General features: G+C 59.9%; 7 protein-coding genes across 7 annotated transcripts; 4 read left to right on the top strand and 3 right to left on the bottom strand.

The window, feature by feature from the left end:
• Positions 1-1,802: 1,802 nt before the first annotated feature.
• Positions 1,803-5,102, top strand: UV8b_00065 (uncharacterized protein; the record flags this gene model as incomplete). Its single annotated transcript, XM_043137563.1, has 1 exon — positions 1,803-5,102. One exon carries the CDS (start codon positions 1,803-1,805, stop codon positions 5,100-5,102), a length of 3,300 nt encoding a protein of 1,099 aa, XP_042993497.1.
• Positions 5,103-5,988: 886 nt separating this feature from the next.
• UV8b_00064 (uncharacterized protein) lies at positions 5,989-6,805 on the top strand (the record flags this gene model as incomplete). Its single annotated transcript, XM_043137562.1, has 2 exons — positions 5,989-6,046; positions 6,144-6,805. The coding sequence occupies 2 exons, from the start codon at positions 5,989-5,991 to the stop codon at positions 6,803-6,805; spliced, it is 720 nt and encodes a 239-aa protein (XP_042993496.1).
• Positions 6,806-7,129: 324 nt separating this feature from the next.
• Positions 7,130-10,789, bottom strand: UV8b_00063 (uncharacterized protein; the record flags this gene model as incomplete). Its single annotated transcript, XM_043137561.1, has 1 exon — positions 7,130-10,789. The coding sequence occupies one exon, from the start codon at positions 10,787-10,789 to the stop codon at positions 7,130-7,132; it is 3,660 nt and encodes a 1,219-aa protein (XP_042993495.1).
• Positions 10,790-11,862: 1,073 nt separating this feature from the next.
• UV8b_00062 (uncharacterized protein) lies at positions 11,863-12,194 on the bottom strand (the record flags this gene model as incomplete). The annotated part of the gene is made up of 2 exons (XM_043137560.1): positions 11,863-11,953; positions 12,004-12,194. The coding sequence occupies 2 exons, from the start codon at positions 12,192-12,194 to the stop codon at positions 11,863-11,865; spliced, it is 282 nt and encodes a 93-aa protein (XP_042993494.1).
• A 1,266-nt stretch (positions 12,195-13,460) lies between these two features.
• UV8b_00061 (uncharacterized protein) lies at positions 13,461-15,166 on the top strand (the record flags this gene model as incomplete). The annotated part of the gene is made up of 2 exons (XM_043137559.1): positions 13,461-13,504; positions 13,633-15,166. 2 exons carry the CDS (start codon positions 13,461-13,463, stop codon positions 15,164-15,166), a joined length of 1,578 nt encoding a protein of 525 aa, XP_042993493.1.
• A 336-nt stretch (positions 15,167-15,502) lies between these two features.
• UV8b_00060 (uncharacterized protein) lies at positions 15,503-16,050 on the top strand (the record flags this gene model as incomplete). Its single annotated transcript, XM_043137558.1, has 2 exons — positions 15,503-15,526; positions 15,589-16,050. The coding sequence occupies 2 exons, from the start codon at positions 15,503-15,505 to the stop codon at positions 16,048-16,050; spliced, it is 486 nt and encodes a 161-aa protein (XP_042993492.1).
• A 1,361-nt stretch (positions 16,051-17,411) lies between these two features.
• Positions 17,412-20,213, bottom strand: UV8b_00059 (uncharacterized protein; the record flags this gene model as incomplete). Its single annotated transcript, XM_043137557.1, has 2 exons — positions 17,412-19,054; positions 19,115-20,213. The coding sequence occupies 2 exons, from the start codon at positions 20,211-20,213 to the stop codon at positions 17,412-17,414; spliced, it is 2,742 nt and encodes a 913-aa protein (XP_042993491.1).
• Positions 20,214-22,144: the final 1,931 nt, after the last annotated feature.

Raw genomic sequence — 22,144 nt, 5'->3', positions numbered from 1 at the left:
GCGCGGTGCGGGGCTCGGGACAAAGGCGCGGTACGGAGTACAGAGCGCCGCAGCAAGAGTCAATGTTGCTGGCCTCGCGGACCCAACCAAGCCAGCATTGAAGGGTCAAATTTGTCGGACTCGGATGGGGGCTTTGCTTCGAGGCTGTTGGGGGGAGGCAAGCGTGGGGAAAGGAAAGGAAAAAGAAAAACAAGATGGCAGAGGTGGTCGGTCCACGTGAAGGGGGGGCTTTGCGTCTTGGGAATCTGGACACGCTGGCCGCACAAAGAGAGAGGCAAGGAAAGAACACTGAAGCAATCGATGGCTCCCATTGCTCCCATCGCCGAGGGCCAAAAATAGGCCACTTGCGTTGAAGGGGTTCCCAAGCACACCAGCGTGCACTGGGCACCGTCCAGGGCGGTACGCACGGAGCACACAGTGCCGCTGGCCGCCCCATCGCTGTGCAGCGTCATGTCAGTTGACAGTTGTTGACCAGACGTCAACTACCCGCAGGACTGCCGTTCCGCTTGGGGGGGAGGATGCAGGGCAGGACCTCCATTCCACTGGGTCGGGAGAGGCACCTTGCTGTCGAGGAAACAGGTAGGAGGTAGGTTAGGTAGGTAGGTACCTGCTCCGTGCCTGCCGAGTTTGACTTGACAGGCACACATATGTACACACGTGTACGGAGTCGATTCTTTTTGTTGACTCTTCTTTTCTTTTTTTTTTTTTTTTTTTTCTAAACGAACCTTACTATTTCATACCAAAACCAAAATCAGTACAGATAAATCAGTACACACGAGGGGAAGCGCTCGGCATGGTCCCCCCCCCGATGGTCTTTACTCACGTCATGCGCCAGCAGGCCATCCATCCATCGGTCACGTGCGTGCGGTGAGTCGGTGACGGCATCGGAACTTGCCCCTGGGTCCCTGGCACCTGGGTCGCGCAAGAGTCAGGTCCGTTGTGCCATTGGTGACGGCGGTTGGCTGTCTGTGGCTTGTGGCTGTGGTGGAACGGTGGGGCTGCACGTTGCGTCTGGGCTTTTTTTTTTTTTTTCTTTTTTTTTTTAACCGCTGGGGCTTCCGTCGCATTGACCAGTTGGCTGTCGTTGACGCAACGCAGCAACGCCCGCCCCTTGGCCCTTTTCCACAGTGCACATTGAGTCAATCCAACCAGTTGACCCGTCCAGCGTCCGGCTGGCGTCGCAGACTCGAGACAAGTTGACTTCTCCGTTGCCTCTGCCCTGGGCCACATGTGCAGTGAGCATCTTTTCTTCCTCGCAACAGACCCCCCCCCTTCGCCTTCGCCTTCGCCTTCGCCTTCGCCAACCTGATCTGCGCTTTTTCCTTTTCCCTTCGACCACGACCTCCTCCGGCTTCCACTCGACCTGGCCCTCGCTTCTTCCTTCACTGCGACAGAAGTAGTCTCTCGTTTTCTGCCGCTTCGCCCCCTCGCCCCCCCGGCCGGCCGCTCGCTCGCAAGCTCTTGTTCTTTCCCTCGGCGGCACCGCCAGCCTCCTCTCGGCCCCCGTCGTATCCCGCCGTATCCCCCCGTATCCCCCCGTATCCCCTCAATATACGTCATCCGCTTGCGCCGAGCGGCGGACCAGCTGCCCTGGGAAAGGGATTCGACAGCGAGCGTCGCCGGTGCAGATTCGCAGAGCATACGAGGAGGGGGTGCATGCAGGCCAACCATCTCCCCCCTTGGAGCAGTCTGTTTGTTGTCGGGCCCGCCAGCTGGTCCATTTGCAGACCTGCTCGAAGCTCGTCCTACGCCTGGGCCTGGGCCTTCCGTCGCTCGGCCTGGTGACCCCCCTCCCACTCGCCATGCCATCTCTTCTTCCTGCAGCGGCCCAGGCTCTGCTCGCCCGAAACGAGGCCGGCAAGGATGCCGGGCAGGAGATCATCGACCTGCTCAAGAACCCCTTTGTGAACACCAAGATTGTCGAAACCTCGGTATACTCGGCCCTGGCCACGTCGCTCGGCTTCACCGCCTTCATAACCGTCTGCTTCTCCTTCATACGGCCCTACCATCAAGCCATCTACGCGCCCAAGTCCAAGCACGCAGACGAGAAGCATGCTCCGCCGCCAATCGGAAAGGCCCCGTGGGCTTGGGTCTCGCCCCTCCTCAACACCAAGGAGGTTGCCCTGATGCACCAGATAGGAATGGATGCCACGGTCTTCCTGCGCTTCATCCGCATGCTGAGAAACATGTTCCTCGTCCTGGCCCTCGTCGGCATCGCCATCCTGGTGCCCGTCAACATATCCAACTTTGTCCTGGTGCCCACCAACGGCCAGCCCGACCGGACGGGGTGGATACTTCGAATCACGCCGCGCAACGTCTGGGGCACCCCCATCTGGTCCGTCGTGGTGGTCGGATACCTGTTCAACCTCATCGTCATGGGCTTCCTGTGGTGGAACTACCGCAAGGTGCTGCACCTGCGGCGGCTCTACTTCGAGTCGGACGACTACCAGCGGAGCCTGCACGCCCGCACCCTCATGCTCTTCGACATCCCCCGCCAGGGCTGCTCCGACGAGGGCATCGCCAGGATCATCGACTCGGTCGTCCCAAACTCGTCGTTTGCGCGGACCGTCGTCGCCCGCAACGTCAAGGACCTGCCGGACCTCATCGAGGAGCACGGCAAGGCCGTCCGAAAGCTCGAAAAGGTCCTGGCCAAGTATCTCAGGGATCCGCGGAACCTGCCCGCCGCCAGGCCGACCTGCAAGCCCTCGAAAAAGGACCGGTCCTTTGGGACGTACCCCAAGGGCCAGAAGCTGGACGCCATCGACTACTTCACCCAGCGCATCAAGGCGCTCGAGACGGAGATCAAGGAGGTCCGGGCCCGCGTGGACAGGCGCAGCACCATGCCCTACGGCTTCGCCAGCTACTCCGAGATTGCCGAGGCGCACAGCATCGCGTACGCCTGCCGGAAGAAGAAGCCCCACGGCGCCACCGTCACGCTCGCCCCGAAGCCCATCGACATCATCTGGCCCAACATGCCGCTGTCGAGCGCGACGCGCAGCCGCAGGCGATGGGTCAACAACTTTTGGATCGCCGTCCTGACCCTCCTCTGGGTCGCCCCCAACGCCATGATGGCCATCTTCCTGGTCAACCTTAGCAACCTGGGCAAGGTGTGGAAGGGCTTCCAGACGCAGCTGGAGCGCAACACCACCTTTTGGGGCATCGTCCAGGGCATCGCGTCCCCGGCCCTGACGTCCCTGGTGTACCTGGTCCTGCCCATGATCTTCCGCCGGCTGTCCATCAAGGCGGGCGACCAGACCAAGACGGGGCGGGAGCGCCACGTGCTGAGCAAGCTCTACGCCTTCTTCGTCTTCAACAACCTCATCGTCTTCTCCTTCTTCAGCATCCTGTGGGCCTTTGTCTCGAGCGTGATCCGGTCGACGAGCGAGCCGGGGAGCAACGGCAAGAAGAAGGACGCGTGGGACGCCATCGTGGAGGCCAAGCTGGCCACCAGCATCGTCGTCTCCTTTTGCAACAACAGCATCTTCTGGGTCACGTACCTGCTCCAGCGGCAGCTCGGCGCCGCCGTCGACCTCGCGCAGCTCTGGCCCCTCATCGCGGCCTTTTTCCAGAAGAAGTTCTCCAGCCCGACGCCGCGGGAGCTGATTGAGCTGACGGCGCCGCCCCCGTTCGAGTACGCCAACTACTACACCTACTTCCTCTTCTACACCACGGTCGCGCTGTGCTTCTGCACCATCCAGCCGCTGGTCCTGCTCGCGACGGCCCTGTACTTTTGCATCGACTGCTACCTCAAGAAGTACCTGATCCTGTACCGGTTCGTCACCAAGACGGAGTCGGGCGGGCTGTTTTGGCGCGTCGTCTTCAACCGCATGATCCTGGCCTCGGTCCTGGCCAACGGGGTGGTGCTGCTCATCACGTGGGCCCAGGGCGACGGCAGGCACTTTCAGTTTTACGCCTCGTGCCCGCTGCCGTTGCTCATGATGGCGTTCAAGGTGTACTGCCGACGGACCTTTGACGACAAGATACGGTTCTACAACATCCGGCAGATGAGGCAGCAGCAGCAGCAGCAGCATCGTCATCCCGAAGCGGGGGCGGGGGCGGGGGCGGGGATGGGGATGGGGATGGGGGGCGACGGGGGCCACCAGAGCCGCAACGACAAGCTGGCCAGCCGCTTCGGCCATCCCGCCCTGTACAAGCCGCTCATCACCCCCATGGTGCACCAAAAGGCCCAGAACATGCTGCCGTCGGTGTACCGCGGCCGCCTGACCGACGGGCGCGACAACGACGGCTCCGACCTCGTGACGGTCAGCGGGTACTCGGACATGTACGCCTTGGACTCGATGAAGGGAGGAGGCAAGGTGGGCAAGCCGGCGCGGGCCGTGCCCGGCTTCGAGTACGTGTCGGATGCCCAGATGGACTTTGAGTACTACAAGAACCGGGCCGAGTTTTCCGAGGAGCACGGCGGCCACGAACTGTACGGCTGGGAAGCGGAAACGTACCGAGGCGGCACCCCGGCCTCGTTTGACGACAGGTACGGCGGCAGCGGCGCCACCCTGTCGCGGCCCGCGTCGCCCATGCTGAGCGGCCGCGCAAGCCCCACGCCCTACGGCGCCGCCGTCCCGGAAAGCCAGCCGTCCAGACTCGGCATGGCGGACATGACGGTGCCCGACATGGGGTACACGAGCTACCGGTCGCCAAACGCCGCCGGCTACGCGGCGTCTCGCGACCCGATTCCTCGCGGGCAAACCCCCATGTACTCGCAGGACAACGGAAGCTCGTGCGGCCTCGTGCAACACGCCGCCGGGGTGCCGATGGACACGGGTCCGCCGGGCTACCGCTCTGGCGAAGTGTTGCCGGTCGACCAGGGCGGCAGAGCGACACCCACGAGGACGTATGCGCCGACACCGCAGCGGATCGTGTCGTCGCCGCTCGTCGCGCACAGCCGTGCCGGTGCCGGTGGCGGAGCTGGTGCCGGCCCCGGCCCCTCGATAGGCGCATTAGGCGGCGGACCCCAGGGGTACAGCGGCCTTGCTCAAGCTGACGACACCCAGGCGTACGTGGAAAGCGATCCAACGCAGTATAATTACTTTAGGGCGGGAAGCGGGAACAAAGCTTCCAGGACAGCCGGACAGGGGTACAGGTAGTTTTTTCGTTCCTCGGACGAATAGAGAGTAAATCCCGTTGCATGGTCGACGGGGGGATTTTGGCGTTTTTACCGGAATAGACGTTGTTTTGTGGTTGTTGTTTGGCAGGGCTGTTGACTTGGTGGGTTGGATGTGTAGAGCGGACGTGACAGAGGACAGTGGACAGTGGACAGTGGACAGTGGACAGTGGATAGTGGACAGTGGATAGTGAATAGTGGATAGTGAATAGTGGATAGTGAATAGTGGATAGTGGACAGTGAATAGTGAATAGTGAATAGTGAATAGTGAATAGTGAATAGTAGACAGTAGACAGTGAAGAGTGCACAGTAGATAGTAGACAGTGGACAGTGGACAGGAAATAGTAGAGAGTGGAAAGTGGATAGTGAATAGTGAATAGTAGACAGTAGATAGTGAGTAGTGCACAGTGAACAGTGCACAGTAGAAGCCACAGGCGGCATCTGGGCCGAACCGAGCCCTGGGCGACGTCAGTCAGCCAATGCCTGTGCAAGCCCACGCAGTCTGTCAGCGGAATCGAGCGCTGTGCTGCCTGCACCACTTGCTCCCTGCAGGCTGGGCGGCACCAGACAGACGCCCCACCAGGTGGGGCCAGCTAGCACCTTCCCTTGGACGCCAAATTCCAAATTGAGTCGAGATTTCACTTTTGCTCGGCACTTTTCCGTCCCGCGAGCAACTCTTTCGTCCGTCTTTTCCATTCTTCGTGTTCTTGTCTTGCCTCCCGGCCAAGCCTCACGACTCGACTCGACTCGGCTCAACTCGAATCAACTCGAATCAACTCGAATCAATTCGAATCACTCGAATCAGCTCGAATCAACTCGACTCAACTCGACCCAGCGTTCGGCTGCGAGCGACAACACCCCCCGCTACCATGGCCGCCGCAAGCTCGGCCGCCCAGATGCCCTTTATCAAAAACCTCGCATCGAGCGGTCCGTCCAGCGCATCCACCACCCCTTCCCCCCCTTCTTCCCCCCGAGTAAAGGGGGGAAAAAAACAAATGTCCGTTGCTCTAACACCCCTGTGCAGACCGCCGCCTCCGCTCGCAGTCGCTCGCCGCCCTCGAGACGTTCCTCTCGGCACGCACCTCGCTCGCCGACCACGAGGCCCTCCGCCTCTGGACGGGCCTCTTCTACGCGCTCTGGATGACGGACCGCCCGCGCCCGCAGCTCGCCCTGGCGGCCCAGCTGGCCGCGCTGCCGGCCCGCCTGCGCGCCGACTGCGTGCCCCCGTTCCTCGGGGCCTTCTGGCCGGTGCTGTCGCGCCAGTGGGCCGGGGTGGACGCCCTCCGCGTCGACAAGTTCCTCGCGCTGGCGCGGCGGGTGCTGGGCGCGCACGTGCGCTTCGCCCGCGAGCAGGGGTGGCGCGGCGACGGCGTGGCCCGCGTGGCCGGCGTGCTGGCCGGCAGCCTGGACGAGGGGGTCGCCCCGGGCCTGCGGCTGCACGTGCTGGACGTGTGGGTGGACGAGATGGAGCGCGAGGGCGCGCTGCTGGCCGACGGGGGGGGTCGCGCCTTCGCCGAGGCGTTTGCGGAGGCGGTGCGGCGGGCGGCCGAGGGCAGCGCGGTGCGGAGCGTGCGCGCGCGGGCGAGGGAGAGCCTGGCGGATGGGCGGCTGCCGTGGGGGAAGAAGGAGGAGGAGGAGGATGGCGGGGACGAGGACGAGGACGAATGGAGCGGCATCGAGGATTAGTCCGGGGGGTGGTGTGGTGTTTTGGTGTCTGGCGTTTTGGGATATCTGGCACGTGGAAAGCCTCCATCGTGGAAAGGCTTGTGCATCGCGGAAAGTCTTTGGCAGCGTGGACAAGTCGTTGGCATCGGGGACGGTCTCGTCGTGAAAAATTCGGCCGTGTGCAAAGTTTCATCGTGAAACACGTCTTGAGCGTCGTGTCGCCGATGCGTGCGAAAAAGAACAACACAAAGCAGGACAAGGACCTGTATATATAAAAGAAAAGGAAAAATGATCAAAAGGACCAGAAGGGTCAAAAGAACACCGCCGCTACATGCACATAAAACGTCACCACACCCGCTCGTCCCCCCCGATGGCTTCGTCCGGCGCCCACGTGGCCCGCGCCTCCCGCGCCCGCTGCTCCCTGGCCAGCCGCGACCGCCGCCACGCGTCCCACTTGGCCTGCTGGTCCGCCCCCCCCGGCGCCCGGGCCGGCGGCCGGAGCAGCCCGCGCTTGCGCAGCCTCCGGCGGTGCTGCAGCCGCTCCTCGGCCGTCAGCCGCTCCACCGCCACGTCCTGCAGCGACCGGCCGCGCAGGGCGTCGTCGAGGTCCGCCACCCAGTCCTGCACCTGCTCCGCCGCCCGGTGCGCCAGCCCGCGGCCCGCGCCGCCCGTCGTCCACTGGTCCAGCTTCACCGGCAGCGCGTAGCCGAACGCCGGGTCGTCGTACGAGTACACGCACGGCGCGGAGCCGCACGTCGTCGGCCGGCAGTACCTTGCGCACATGGCCCACTCGGCCGCGTACCAGGCCGACAGCACGGCCAGCAGCAGCCCCCACAGCGTCAGGCCCGCCCGCGGCGCGGTGCGGTACAGTCGCGGGACGGGGAGGACGAGGTACGCCGGGGGCGATGCGGCGGCGTCGGCGTCGGCGTCGGGAGCCGTCTTGTCGTGGTGCCGGTGCCGGTGCTGGTGCTGGTGCTGGTGCTGCTTCTGCTTTGCGCCTCGGGCGGCCGCCTTGGGCGCCTCGGTCGGCCGGTCTTCCTCCAGCCCCGGCGCCTTCGCCTCCGTCTGGGCGACTTGGTCTTGCAGTCTTTCAATGCCAATCTTGGCGACGCGAATGTTGGACAAGCCGGCGCGGAGGGTTCTGCTCATCTTGCTGAAGAGGACCGACTCCGTTTCGGAAACGTCCTTGTCTTCGGCGGCTGCTGGCTCTTGCTTGACCTCGTCGTCCAGGGCTTTGAGGGGCGCGTCGTCGACGTCGCCCGCCGACCTGGCCGGCAGCTCTTGCAGCAGCTGCGTCAGCTTCGGGGACGGGTGTTTTCGGCCGGACAAAATCTCCTCAATGTCGTCGTCCACCGTCGAGTCGTCAATGTTGTGCTGCCGCTGGAGCTCGCGCAAATCGTCCTTGACGGAGGGCAGCTTGGCCGAGTTCTTCAGCGGCTGCCTTTTCCGTGACGTCGAGCGTGATCGCGGTCTTTTGGCGGCAGCAGTCGAGGCTGTCGCTGTTGTCGCCGATGCTGCCGCCGCTGCCGCCGCTGCCGCATCAGCCAGTCTGCCGCTGCTTGGGCGGTCGCGGTCTGCGCTGACGTCTTGAATCGGCTCTGGAGAAACAGCCCCGTTTGGGCGTACGGCCTTTTCAACCTGCTCCCGCTCCCTTTGCTCTCTGAGCTTCTCCTTGAACGGCTTGACCTCTTGCTCTTGTTCTCCTTCTCCTTCTTCTTCTCCCTCCTCCTCCTCTTCACCCTTAATCTCGCCCGTTTTGGTAGTCACGGGCGTTTCGACGTATGCACCAGTCACTCGAGGTGTCGGCAGGCTGAGAAAATCGTGCTTTTGTGGTCTGGGCGTCGCCTGGGCCAAGTCGCTCGCGTCACCGTCTTCGGCCTTGTCGTTTTCTCCATTCGCCTGCCCCTCTTCTTCCTCTTCTTCTTCTTCTTCGTCTTCTCCTCCTCCTCCTTCTTGTCCTTCTTCCTCACCCTCTGGACCGGGCTGCGGCGAGGGAGCGCGCACGGATCCCCGCTCCGAATGATTCTCGTGAGGCGCAAACAGCTTCATCTCGGCCTCTATCCGAACGGTTGGATCCGACTCTGAATGCATGCTCGATCGCTTGCTCTTGGCTGACCCGGCTGAGTTGGCGCGTCGCAAGCCAGCAAATCCGACGGTCGGTCTTGGCGGCTGGCCATCCTTGTCCCTGGCGGTAGTGGAGCTGAAGCCCGGTGCCGACTTGCGGTCATTGTCTGCGAGTCGGCCGCCAGGCAATGGCTTCGCGGCAGCTTTGTGTCCATCGTCGTCGCTTCGCTTCTGTCGCTCGACAGCTGGCACGGGCGGGGGTGCTGGACTGCCACTGGCACTGGCAGCTCTTGCCAGCCGCCGCAGCAAGTCACGCTCATTGGTGGACCTGGGCTGCCCTGGCTTCGCCTCTGCGTTTGCGTCGTTTGCGTCGAGCGGCGGCAGCTTCGGCTGCATGGGGTCCAGGTTTTCCTGCTGGCTGCGATAGCTCTTGAATATGGTGACTGGCGTGTCCGGGACGTGCTCTCCTCGGTCCGCAAGCCTGCTGCTAGGGCGGCCGCACACTGCTTGCCCGTCTGGAGGCGGCGGCCTCGCCATGGCGTTCTGTTCCTTGATCTCTTCCAAGCGAGCCGCAGCCAGGGCTCGCTTCGATAGCCCCTTTGCCTCCCACTGGCGAAGCTGGTCAATCTTTGCGTTTCTTGCTCTCGACGTGTTTCGGTCCGAGATTGCCATCTGTTTCTCCACCGCGGCCTCTCTTTGGCGAAGCTCGTCCAGCCGGGCGTACTTGCGTGCTGTCGGTTGATCGGACAGTCCTGCCGCGCCGTCATGGCCAAGCAGCCCGTTGCCGAGCCCGGTTCCTCGACTGCTGCCTGGTCTGGAAGCCTTGGCCACAGGCTCAGGCTGGGGGATCACCCTTGCCGGCGAGTCGATGCCGGCACCCTTGGCGAATATCGACGGCCGGTTCGCGAACGGCTTGTTGCTGTTGTTCCCGGCTCTGATCCGGGGGCTGTCGGACACCTGAAGATCCCCTGCCGTAAAGTCTTGCTCGACTTGCCACGTGAAATCCTTTGACGGGGACGCGATTCCGAACCGTCGGTTGGGAGAGCCGAAAGCCATGTCTTCGATCCCAGGGACCAAGTCGGGCAGTCGGCCGTCCTCGCTTGAATACCCGAGTGCATCTGGGCACGGTACAGCCCTCGGTGGATGAGCTGCTGCTGTTGCTGCTGGTGTTGGTGCTGCTGCTGCCGCTGCCGCTGCTGGTGAATGTTGCCTCCACTCGTTTACGCGCTCCTCGAGGCTGAGGGCGTTTCCCCATCTCCTGCTCAGGCTGCCGCTTGATACTGCTGCTGCTGCTGCTGCCTGGCCGGGCCGCGCCCTCGCGTCAGGAGACGGCAGAGTGTGAGTGACTCCTCGGCGAGCCTGGCCAGATGGTCGCGTCGCGCCTTTGCTGTGCAAACGCTCTGCTGCCGGCATTGGCCTCGCCTTGGCCTCGTCGTCTTCCGGCTGGCCCGACGGTCGCGCTCGCCACGGTCGGGGTGCAGGGCTCGGCGAACCCCCGAGTTGCCGCGCCCTCTCCGCTTCCTCCTCCTCCTCCTGTGCAATCTTGAAGGCCTCGGCGAGCGAAATGGGCCGCCGGCCTTGGGACGCAGCCAGCTCGAGTCTGGGGATGCGACTGCCTCCGGGGGTGCCGGCGCGGGGACTTTTCCCGCCCGCGTGTCCAGCTTCCGAAGCGGCGCCCTGGGGCTCGGAATTTGCTCTCCGCGCCAGCCCGCCGCGCGGTGCGCCCGCTCCAGGAGGCGGTGCGTTGGGTCCGTGGCCGGTGCCTACCGAGGCCGTCGCCGACCGGATCTGGTTGCTCGCGTTGCCGTTTCGCAGTCCTCGTGTCGTCGCGTTGTCGGGGAACAGGGGTTTTCGGCCGTCATGGCTCACGACGAGCTTGGTCGAAGGCAGCCGACCGTTGGATCGAGAGGCGGCCGCATCGTTGCCGACGTCGCGATCCATGTGCGAAAAAAAAAAAGCCCAGGCGGCGGCGCGGTGGGTGTCGCCGTTCCGGTTTTCTTTTTTTTTTTTTTTTTGCTCACAGTACCGTTGCGATGAAAATCAATGACGCGCGCTTCAGCTAGCCAGCCGCGATTTCATGATTGACAAGCGCAAAGCTGCAAGTTGGGCTGCCAAGGTCGTTTTTTCCCCCCCTGCGCGGCAACGGTTGCAGAAGCATGGGGGTGCAGCAGCGAGAGCAGAAGCGCGGGTTGTATGTGCTCGTGGTGTGCGGGTATGCGTATCTGTATGTGTGTACGTGTATGTGTATGTGACGACGCTTCGTGACAACGACACGGGGGAGAATCAAAAAGTGCCGGCAAAGCGGTGGTAAGCGGGATAATGTTTGGCAATGGTAAGCATGCAAGAATGTTGCCGATGGCGGCGACAGCAGATGAAAGAATGAATGGTGGAAGCCGGCAGTTGTCGCGCGCGATTCGCCACGGTGCGGAAAATGAATGGAGAGAGGGTGGAGAGATGCTGTCGATTGTTGCCTTGCACCGTCGGCGGCCCTCCTTGGCGGATGGGCTGGCCATGTTTTGTTTCTATTCTGGTTCGGAACCTCGCAGGCCCAGAGCTGCGCGCGTTCTGCGTCCGTACTGTGCAGTACCGAGTACGTGCGGGCATACTGCTGGGCCTGCAAGGTGGGGCTCTTCCAGTGGCGCGACCTCTTGTGGCTCGTTTGGCCCACCAGTAACCGCGGCAACTGGGTCGCACGCATCCCCGCCGTGGCGCAGCCCCCCAAGTATCGCAGTCTAAGGAGCCCAATAGCGCCGCACTTTTGTGTGTGGCGTCACCAGGCGTTTTAGTGCAACACCAAGGCATCCATCCAATTATCAGTTATCATCCGTCACTCGGCCATTGTTCCGTTTCAAAACTCCTCTTGCCAAGCGGCGCCGCCAGCATCCGACACACCCAAGTATTTCTTGCGCGCACGCCTTGGCTGCCTGAACCAGCCAAAATCTTTGCAACGAATCTCTCCTCCCCGTCATTACATGCAACTTCCACCAGCAGCGTCTTGCTGCTTGCAAGGGAGCTTACTTGACAGCGTCCCTAAAGGCCGTGGCCTCCTGGATCACGACCGTGGAGTCGCTCCTCTTCCCGTCTGCCTCGAGCTTTGGCAGCGAGCTGCGAAGCTTCGCGTCGACGCAAAAAGAAGGCGCACCATCCAGACGAACCTCAGCTGCTCAGCCTGGGAAGCACCGGATTCGTCTTCAAGCTCAGCGATGCCGTTGCCGTGAAAAAAAGCCGTCCCGGCCGAAGCGACTACAGGGCCCACGAGCAAGGAAATCTTCGCCGTGCTGCAGCGCCAGCCGCTGTCGCCGTACATTATCCAGCACTTTTGCCACACCGAGGATGCGATATTCATGGAGTTTCCGGATCTAGGTGGTGAGAGCTACGATATCATTCATCATTGGCAACTGCTGGCACGGTCGCCATAAGTCTGTCGCACAGCTCTCGGGGGATGTAGCCAGCTTGGATGGACATTCATGGCAAGTTGTCAAGGAGGACCCAAGCGTCTCTGAAGCCATGTCAATGAAGCATGAGTGCGAGATGCTGGCCCAAAACGGCCTTCTTGAACAGCTCTTTACCTGCTAGGCTGATGGATTTCGGTCCCTTGCTCGTTTGCCAACCTCACATCAAGCATAATAATCGAAAAATTACAAGCATCGCTCAAGCAACTTGTCAACCCGAGGAGTTCCTCCCTGGGTCTGTTATGTTGCTTTGAGCCAGTGCCCAGCAGCGGTCCCAACATAGAGCCGGCTTACAATGCAATCGTCGCGAGGTTTTCTATCCCGTAGTAGAACCAAGATGCTCGGTCTTGTGAATTCTTCCGCACCCACCACAGCCAGCGGGGAACGGAGCAATGATTGATTGCAGGCTCGCCAGTAACGTGTTGGCATATTTTCTTCTTCCACGGAATCAACGCTCGGCACACATCTCCCCTCCGATACATAGGCAGATACGGTGGAAGGAGGTAGGTAGGTTAGGTAGGCGGTTGGACCTGGTGTTGTTTATTTATACATACTTTTCATCACTGCGATTTCCCATATTTCCTTTTCTTTTCCATGCCAAGGATGCTTGGTTTATCACTGCTGCCACGATGCGATCATGTCCGGGCGGCTTTTTTTTCTTGTCATGCATGCGTGGAGGAGCCAGCTTTGAATGCTCGGTGCATTTTCAGAAGCCTTCAGCCAGGCCAATTAGAATGCGAGGCCTGCCCCGCGGCCCCACCCCGACAGCGTAACCGCGCACAGTGCGAACTTGAGAAGGGATTGTTGGTTGTCCCAGCAGCATATTGTTCGCATATTGTTCTCTCAGGCCCTCGTGCTGCGTCGGTCATGTCGATGGACTCGCAACTCTAGCGCTACCAACATCGAAAGCAACCGTTCCCCAACAGCATAAATATGCCCGCTTGCCCGTCTCTGTGCCTGGGGCGTCGCCATGGCCCCAAGGCTGGCTGCCGCTTCGAAAACGCATCCAACGCCTGCTGGTTCCGTTGCCGGCGCCTGAGCAAAGCCAGGCGCAGGTCGGCTATGGTGCGGACCCCTTCCCCCCTAGCCTCACTCCAGACCCCGTTCCAACAACCGTATTGCCTCGCCGCATTGCGTCGGCGTCTTTCCCGGCATCCGTCATGACGGCCGACCAGCCCACGCCCCTGCGGCCACTGTCGCCAATGTGAGTACTAGCCCTTGGGATTGGAAAAAAAAAGAAAAATAAAAGAAAAGAAAAGATAAAAAAGGCCATTGGGCAACAAAATGGCTTTGCTCCCCTCCCCGTCTGACCCTGCTCCACGTGTGCCGTAGCGAACTGTACAGCTCGGCGCGCCACCATCTGGGCATCTACCGCAGCGTCACCGTGACATGTCGATACCACGCTCCACGGCCGCGTCGCAGGATCGACCCCGGCCTCCTTTATCCCGCCCTGGGCAGGGTGGTGTCTGCGCAGCCCATGCTCCAGGTCGGCATCTTGCACGAAGACACCAACCGGGCCAGATTCTGCCAACTCGCCGAGCTCGACCTTGCCGAGCACGTCTCCTTCGCGACGCTCGACTGCCAGTCTCTGCGGCAGTACAATGACCAGCTGGATGCTCAGCAAGGCTGGCATCACGACCAAGTGTGGCCGGACCTGGCGCATCGTCAGCCGTGGCGGATCGCCGTCGTGGAGCCCGGCGCCGCGGCTGCAGCAGCAGCAGCTGGAGGAGGAGGAGGAGAAGGTGCTGTGCCGCAAGACATCGTCTTCTCCTACCACCACTCCCTTCTGGACGGCACCAGCGGCCGCTTGTTCCACGAGCACCTCGTCGAGGAGCTCAACCAAGAGCTGCGGACGCGGCAAGGAGCTGGTGCGGCCGACGCGGTCGCCGACCCGGCGCCGCCCGCAACCGTCGTGGCCTTGCCGCGGCAAGCTCCCAAACTGCCCGAGCCGCAGGAGAGCATGATCGGCTTCAGCTTCTCCCCCGTCTTCCTAGCCAAGGTGCTGTGGAACGAGCTGGCTCCTGCCATGCTCCGAGCCGCCAAGGTTATCCCCTGGCACGCCAAGCCCATGGACCTGGCCCTCCCCTACGTGACGCTCACCAAGCCGCTCGACGTTCCCTGGCCCGTGGCAGCCAGGCTCGTCAAGGCCTGCAGGGAGCACGGGACGAGCGTCACGGGGCTCACGCACGCCCTGACGCTGGCCTCGCTGGCCGCGCGCCTTCCCGCGCAGGAGGCGACGTCCTTTGCCGCCAGCACCCCCATCGGCCTGCGCCCGCTTCTTCCGGGCCGCGGCGCGAACCCGGGGGCCAAAGACCTGCTCCGCGTGCTGGTGACGAGCCACGCGCACGAGTTCTCGGCGGCGCTGACGGCAGAAGTGCGGCGGGCCGCGTCAAGCCCGGCGCTGGACCGTGCCATCTGGAAAGTCGCCCGGCGGGTCAAGGGCGAGCTCGTCGACCGGCTGGCCGCCTTTCCGAGGAACGACGTGGTCGGCCTGATGAAGTACAACTCTGACTGGCTGGGCTTCTTCAAGAAGAAGCACGGGCAGCCGCGCGAGGTGTCGTGGGAAGTCAGCAACATTGGCGTCTTGCGGAACCAGGGCGGTGGTGGTGGCGGCCGTGGTGAGTCTGCCGCCGCCGCCAGCCCCGGCTTCACCGTGTCCCGCGTCTACTTTACCAACGGGGCCATGGTGACGGGCGCTCCGGTGGGACTGGGCGTCGCCAGCGCCCCGGGCGGCTGCCTGACCATTGCGCTGTCGTGGCAGGAAGGCGTGGTGTCTGGCGAGCTGATGAAGGGGCTGGCCGACGACTTGGCCGGGTACGTGGACCGCTTCGACAAGACGGGGCACTTTGGGCCCAGGGATCCATGAGTGCCTCTGCGAGTTGTGTCTTTGTCTTTTGAGGGGTAAAGCAAGTAGATACTCGTACACATGGAAACATGCATACAAACATGCATACATACATACCATTATAAAAGCCCTCAGCAGAGGCAACTACCCCCACGTAAAGTACGATGGAAGCAGCCCCACCTGCAAGCCCAGTACCCCCCTCCCCCACCAGGCTACGGAGTACATAAGGTATGTATGTATGTATGTACCTTGCTTTACACCAATGTCAGGCCACCAGCCCCAACCAACCGCCCATCCATCCATCGCCATCCATCGCCATCATCAACTCAAACCCCCTCAACCCCCATCCCCCCGGAAATGTCCACCAAGCGCATCACAAAGGTTCTTCCCCCCCCCCCCCCCAACTTCTCCCTCTCATTCATCACCGCTAACACCCCACCCAGGAGTACGCCGAGGTGTCGCAAACCCCCCCCGACGGCTACACCGTCCGCCTCCCCAACGACTCCTCCATCCACACATGGCACCTGACGCTCGCGCCGCCCCCCTCGACCCCCTACCACCCCGGCCGCTACGGCGTCCTGCTCACCCTCCCCGCCGACTACCCCTTCCGCCCGCCCGCCGTGCGCTTCGTCACCCGCCTCTACCACCCCAACGTGACAAACGACGCCCTCGGCCACATCTGCCTCGGCATCCTCAAGCCCGAGAACTGGAAGCCGTCGACCCGCATCGCCGCCGTGCTGCTCGCCCTGCGCGACCTGCTCGTCGAGCCGCAGCCCGATGACCCGCTCGAGGACGCCATCGCCCACGAGTACAAGAGCGACAGGGCCGCGTGGGAGAAGAACGTCCGCGCCCAGGTGGGCAAGTACGCCATGGCGGAGCCCGTCTTCCCGGCCGTGGCGACGTGAATCGCCTCTGCTGTCAGGGACGAGACGCTGGCTTTTTTTTTTTTTTTTTTTTTTTGTAAGAGTTGATTTGGGTTTTTGACTGGTTTGTTTGGTTTGGTTTGGTTTGGTTTGGTTTGGTTTGTTTGTTTGTTTGTTGGTTGGTTGGTTGGTTGGGTTTTTTTCTCTTGTACACCCCTCATGATGCAAAGGATGCTATGATTATGACCACATACATGCATGTAACAAGTGGTTACAAACGAGCTTACGACAAAGACACAAGATACAAAAAGAAGGTCCATGGCCGGTTGCGGAGAAAGAACATGGCCCTCGATGACGGGCTAACAAGGATGGCCCGGGCAAAGTGTCTATTCAGCCTGCAGAATTTCCGACAACAGTCAGCTCGCCACTCGGCTACAAACGCCTCTCCATCTGGAGCTTGGCAATGCCTCGCAATGCCTCGCAATGCTTCATCTCCTCATCGCAGAGATGCCTACAAGTCGTCTTCCTTTCAACATGCTTCACCCTGTCTGCCTTTTTTTTTCCCCCAAGGTACATGCCGTTCCTGGGTATCAAGGCTCTATCAAGCACTTTTTATTCGCCTACTCTCGCTTCCATCCCATCTATCCAGAATGTTGCAACAAAAAAATACAAACGAGAGGAAGACAGCCTCGATACATGTTTCTGATTTCCCCTTGTTTCCTTACATGCCACAGTCAGACGCCATGAGATGCTGAGCATTCATTCGCATTCACACACTGACAAGATTTTCTCAACATGACCTGCTTACTATCCTTCTTCCCGGCGCAATCCGATCCCCCGGACGTTACACCTTGATGTTGTAGACGTTATAGTCATGAAAAATTACACCAAAAAAAAAAAAAAAAAAAAGAAATTGCGCCTGAAGCCTCAAAGGCATCTATTGAGGGGGCAAAGCCAAAAAGGAAAAAAAAAAGAAGAAAAAGAAAAGCAAATCGAGCAAACACAAATGGGAGACTAGGGAGCAAATCTCTCTCTGACGTGCGTCGACAGGATACAAGGAATCTCAAAACGCTTTTCATCATGTAACAACAGCTCGGCCATCAGTAGGCGCAAACCCAGATTCAAGGGGAACTCAAGGCATGACTGGGTTGAGGGGCCTGGAGGAACCAAGAAAGATTCGACAAAATGAAATAATTAGAAGCCTTGAAACCAGACAGTCCACATCTGACATGGGACAATGGCCTGTTTCAGTAGAATTGTGTACATGTATGGAAAAAATAGACAAAGAAAAGAAAAGGGGGAGGATAAGTAAAAAAGCAGGAGACAGAGGTCGAGGTGATTGGGCAGAATCTGCCCGTCGCTGCCCCGTAGCAAATGCGTAAACAGTTGGAGACGGTGCGGGTTTACACCTCTGCTGGTCTGACGCCGATGACGCCCTTCTTCTTCTTGCCGAAAAGTGTTCCTTTTCGTGACACTGTGCCGGGCTCGGCCTCTGCAGGGTTGCCGTCGAGGTCCGTCTTTTCTGAACATAATTTTCGCTCCAGCTCTTGTCTGGACCTGTCACGCCTTTCTTGCCGACGCTCGTCAATGACTCCCTGGGTAAGGTGCCCAAAGCCATTGCGGCGTTTGAAGCATGCTTCCATGAGAGCGTTGGCGTCAATCATGCGTCGCGGTATAGCCTGCACAACCCCAAACATCTCCATCGGATCGTGGACGGCTTTGATCTCGTGCTCTCCCGTTTTGAAAATCGCCAATGCAATCCTGAAAAGCGTCTTGGAGCCTTCGTAGAAAAACACGTCCCATACCCGCAGCGTCGTCTCAATAGGTAATGTGCCAATGTAGCAGCTCATGAACCAAGCTGTCATGCAGAGCGTAATCGGAGGCAGACGTTCCGTCGACAAGCCTGGAGCCTGTTCACGCCTTCGCAGTATGGGCCTGGCTTTCCGGACCGATTTGCTTGTGCTAGGGCGGCCCGTCGGCAGATTCTCCAGTTCGCCACCAATCTTCTCCCACACTGAGGGCATGCTATCCCGAAGCTCAGTCATCAACACGCCCAAGTCCACTTTGGAGCCCTCGAGGCTCATGTCATGCGTCCCGGGCAGATATATGATGGTAATCACGTTCAGCAGCCAAAAACATTGCTCCTCCGTCTCCACAAAGAGCAGCAGTAGCCCAGCCAGGAAGTTCAGACTCTGGCAGTAGCCGATGCGCGGATTGTATACGGAGAAGGCGTGCAGCACACGGCGGAGCGAAGTGATGATGGGGGGCTCATTGGATGCCGCAGCTGATGGGCCTGGCACATTATCATCGGTGGACGACCTCGTCATGGTTGACTGGCTGTTTCGGCTGCTGCTCGGGGAGGGTTCCACGTACGTGGAAGGCTTGAACTGAATATTGTCTGGAAACGTTCGGTGCAAATCCCGCTCGATGGCTTCAATGTCATCCAGCTTGGCCTGCTTGTGAAGGAGCTTCTCGTACAGGCCAGAGTGCTTAGCAAGGATGGCAGGACCTCCGGCGTAATAAAACCACGCGGCGCCCCGCCAATCGGGCGGAATGCCTTTCCGTACGAATCGCTTCGTCTTGGCGCAGGGCGATGGGAATCGATTAGGTCTTTCTGTCATCAGAGCGCAATCCTTGAGATAGCCCACCCATTTCCGTCGACGACGGGCGAGGTACACTGAATATTCTTGGTTCCATGAATCATACTGCTCCCTCGTGACTGACTGATTGGCCTTTTTAAAACCATACCGATCTCTCGACCCGGGATCCTCGGGTTCAACGGCAATGGATGCGAATGCAGGGGACGCAGCCGTGGCGGTAGGTGACGGAGTTGGCGAAGGAGAGGAACGGGTTAAAATGGTCGGCTGCGACCCCCTGTCAATGGGAGCAACAGGACTTGATGCAGCAGAAGGCTCAGAGTCCAGTGACTTTGCGGAATCACGCTTTTCTGTCGCATCCACGTCGGCCTTGCCGCCGCTAATGGCAGCGACTGAGGATGTAAAAGCCGAGCTGGTAAAAATCATCTTGGACTGCCTAATTTCGGCGTCTAGAGCCGGACGTGAAGACGGCAATGGGGGCGTAAGACGGTTCTCGGCAAGAGGCTTACCGGGGGGGAAATCGCAAGCAGTTGGGGATAGTCGCATTTCTGGTTCTAAGACGGCAGGTATTGGCCTCGTGCTCATGTCGGGCTCGCTCTGGTGCCTCTCGAAATTGCCATCGTTGTTGTCATCGTCCTCGTCGTCAGCGAAGCCCTTTTCGTACATGCCCATAACATCTTCCAAGCTGGGTTCGTCGGGATTTTCGAGAGAGGTGACAGAGCTGCCCTTTGTGAGAACGCTGCTGCGTTCTGTAACTGCAGTGCCAGGGGTAGTTGAAGCAGTGAGCTGGGATCTGAAGCTGCAGCGCAGCTCATCCCCACCGAGCCATGGTGCCCGAGAAGGCGCAAGCGCCGGTGGGCCAGTGACATTCCGGGCACGGTGGGACCTTGGCTCCCCGTAATCGACGGCTTGGTGAGGCAAAGGGGAGGCGAGTACACAAGTCGATTTGACAGATGACTCTGAAGGACGCCGCGGTGGCCTTTGCCAGGGTGGCGTTTGCGGTAGGGGGTTGGACAAGTCATACGCACGGCTTCCAGGTGCTGCCAGGTTTGCCAAACGTGGTGGCTTGAGAGTCTCTGCTCCGGGCATGGCTTCAGGTGGTCCATTCTGTCGAATGCTTTGCTTTCGCGGTCTGGAGAAGTTTTCAATCACTGGAGAGCTCTCAGCTGAACGCATGTCAGCCAGTGATGTCTTTCCCTTCAGGGAACGCGACGGCGATTCGCTCCGTGGCTCTGACGTTCCGGTGATGATGCTTCCAGGTTTCGGTGTTGTGGGTATTGTGACCGAGCCGGCCAAGATGGGAATTGATTGGATTGGTGAGACCTCGGGTGATACGATTGGCGCAGTGCTTGGCGCAGCTGTTGGATTACTTTGATTCAACAGGTGCGGTCCATGCGCAAGGGAATCCCAACGAGGCGGCGACATGGGCAACGACGGCATGGGTAACGACGGCACGTCCGGAATTTGTGGTGTGTCCGTCGGCATGCTACTCTCGGCGGTAAAAGGCTTGACGCGAGACGCGTACAGCGAGCATTTTCGGTTTCGGACGGTTCGTTGGCCAAGGTCTGGCCCATCCTCTCCAGATTGAGGCGAGGTTATCGGGTCCATCTGATCCACCTAGAGCCCAGCGTCGGACTGGCGATTCGCCGGGCTCGAAGAAAAGTGTGGTGTAAAAAGGAAAGAACTTGGTCTCGTTTGAAGTGTAAATTGTGTGTCAGAGCGCAGAATGTCGTGTGTGTGCGGATACACCTTTGTTGGCAGAGTGTGTGGCATCGGTGGGAGTTGGGGGAGCGGGCGAGTTGAAACAGTTGGTCAACGATGCAGATTAATTCCGACTTGCATCGGCCTGTATTTCCACTGCAGGGTGAGAAAATAGGTACTTGTGGTAGAAAGGGGAGAGGTCAGGGTGTGAAAGTTGGAAGTCGGGCTCGAACCTCCCGGCAACGAACGTAGCAAGGTGAGGAAAGAGCCAACGTGCTGAGGAAAATCTCAGGTACCTAAGCTAACGTTGTGCTGTTCTACCCAGGCACCAGGAGGTAGTTACACAGCACGAAGCAGTCCGCAAACGGAGAATAGATTGACGAGATTGTTCGAGCTGATGGCAAGGCAGGGAGGCTACGCTGCTGTGAGATGTTACTGACTCGCAGTGATTCGAAGTGATTCTGAGATGGAAGTGCGGGCATAAGATAATGAATCCCAATAGAACTTTGGCCGCGGGCGATGCAATCTGAATGGTTCGAATCGTTCGATCGACGCGAGGGAATAGATGAAGTTTGCGGTCGTCGATTGTCGTGCTGTGTTGTTGTTGATGTCGTTGGGGGATTACCCAGCAATCCCAAAGAAAGAGTAAAGGAGAGAGCGAAGGTGTGCAACTGAGAATCTCAATGGAGCCGAAACCCCTGCTTGTCGTTAGTATGGAAGCGGTGATTGAAGCCCAGTCGTCTTGCCCAGAAGGTCGACGTTCATTTGTGATTCCAGTCTCTCTTTCCCCAGATGTCTCTTTCCCGCTTTCTTGCTCTCCTTCTTTTCCCTTTTTTTCAGTTTTTTTTTTTTTTTTTTTTTTTTTTTTCCGGGGGGGGAGGGGGGTTTTTTTTGACCGGGTTCCCGGAGTCGAGCACCAGCCACTCGACTGGAATGTAAACGAAGGACAATGGCGACAACAACGGCAAAGCACTGGTGGCGTGTGACTGCGGTACTCTGCCGGCCGGGTGATAATGCCGGGTCTTATGGAGTCGAAAAACAAGACAAGGCCGCCAGAAGGGAGTCGGACAAATTGAGACCTATGAGACCCAGGCGGAAAATCTCGTGAGCTGGGTCTTGGCGTCTGTCGTCTGTCGTCTGTCGTCTGTCGCCAGTCGCCAGTCGCCAGTCGCCAGTCGGACGAGTGGCAGCCAAGTCAAGGCTGACCCGAAAAATTGCAATTGAAAGCCGCGCAAAAGCAGAGCCTTTATTAGATTAGATAGCTGGAGGCTGGAGCTCCAGCTCCGTTCCGACCACAGAGTCAGGCTAACGGTACGGAGCGTGCTTGAGAAAGTCGAGTTTAAGTTAGGCTGGCAGGGCCCAGGGCCCGGGGCCGTGGCCGTGATAAGGCGTGGATCCGCAGAGTAATCCACTCGAGTGGGCACCGGGACAGGGAATCTGCAGAGTAATTCATTCCACGTTTAGGAGGCGACGGAAAGACTAATGAGCGCATGCTGTCCTCAGCCATGCCTCTCCCTCTCCGTTCCGATGCTGCGACATGAAACCGAATGGCTGTCGAGGTGAAAGGGTAAATGGCCGTACCGTACCGTAAATCGATCCATTCAGTCATGTTTGTTGCTTCTGCTTCACTTCACATGCACGTTTCGCCCATGTCCGCAGGTACATACCGCCAAGTTACGGGGCCGATGCCTGATTGCAGCCAGGACCCAGCACAGCTGGTAGCTGAGCCCTATCATCGATCACGCTACATACCTCCGTACAGCCACAGCCGCCGGCCCTGAATCGCACCAGGCCGCGTGCGGAAACATGCGAACGTACGGAGCAAAGCAGGTGGGTCG

Source organism: Ustilaginoidea virens, chromosome 1 (assembly GCF_000687475.1).
Source record: "Ustilaginoidea virens chromosome 1, complete sequence".
In the NCBI taxonomy this organism is placed as follows: domain Eukaryota; kingdom Fungi; phylum Ascomycota; class Sordariomycetes; order Hypocreales; family Clavicipitaceae; genus Ustilaginoidea; species Ustilaginoidea virens.
This window is presented reverse-complemented; position numbering and strand designations above follow the sequence as displayed.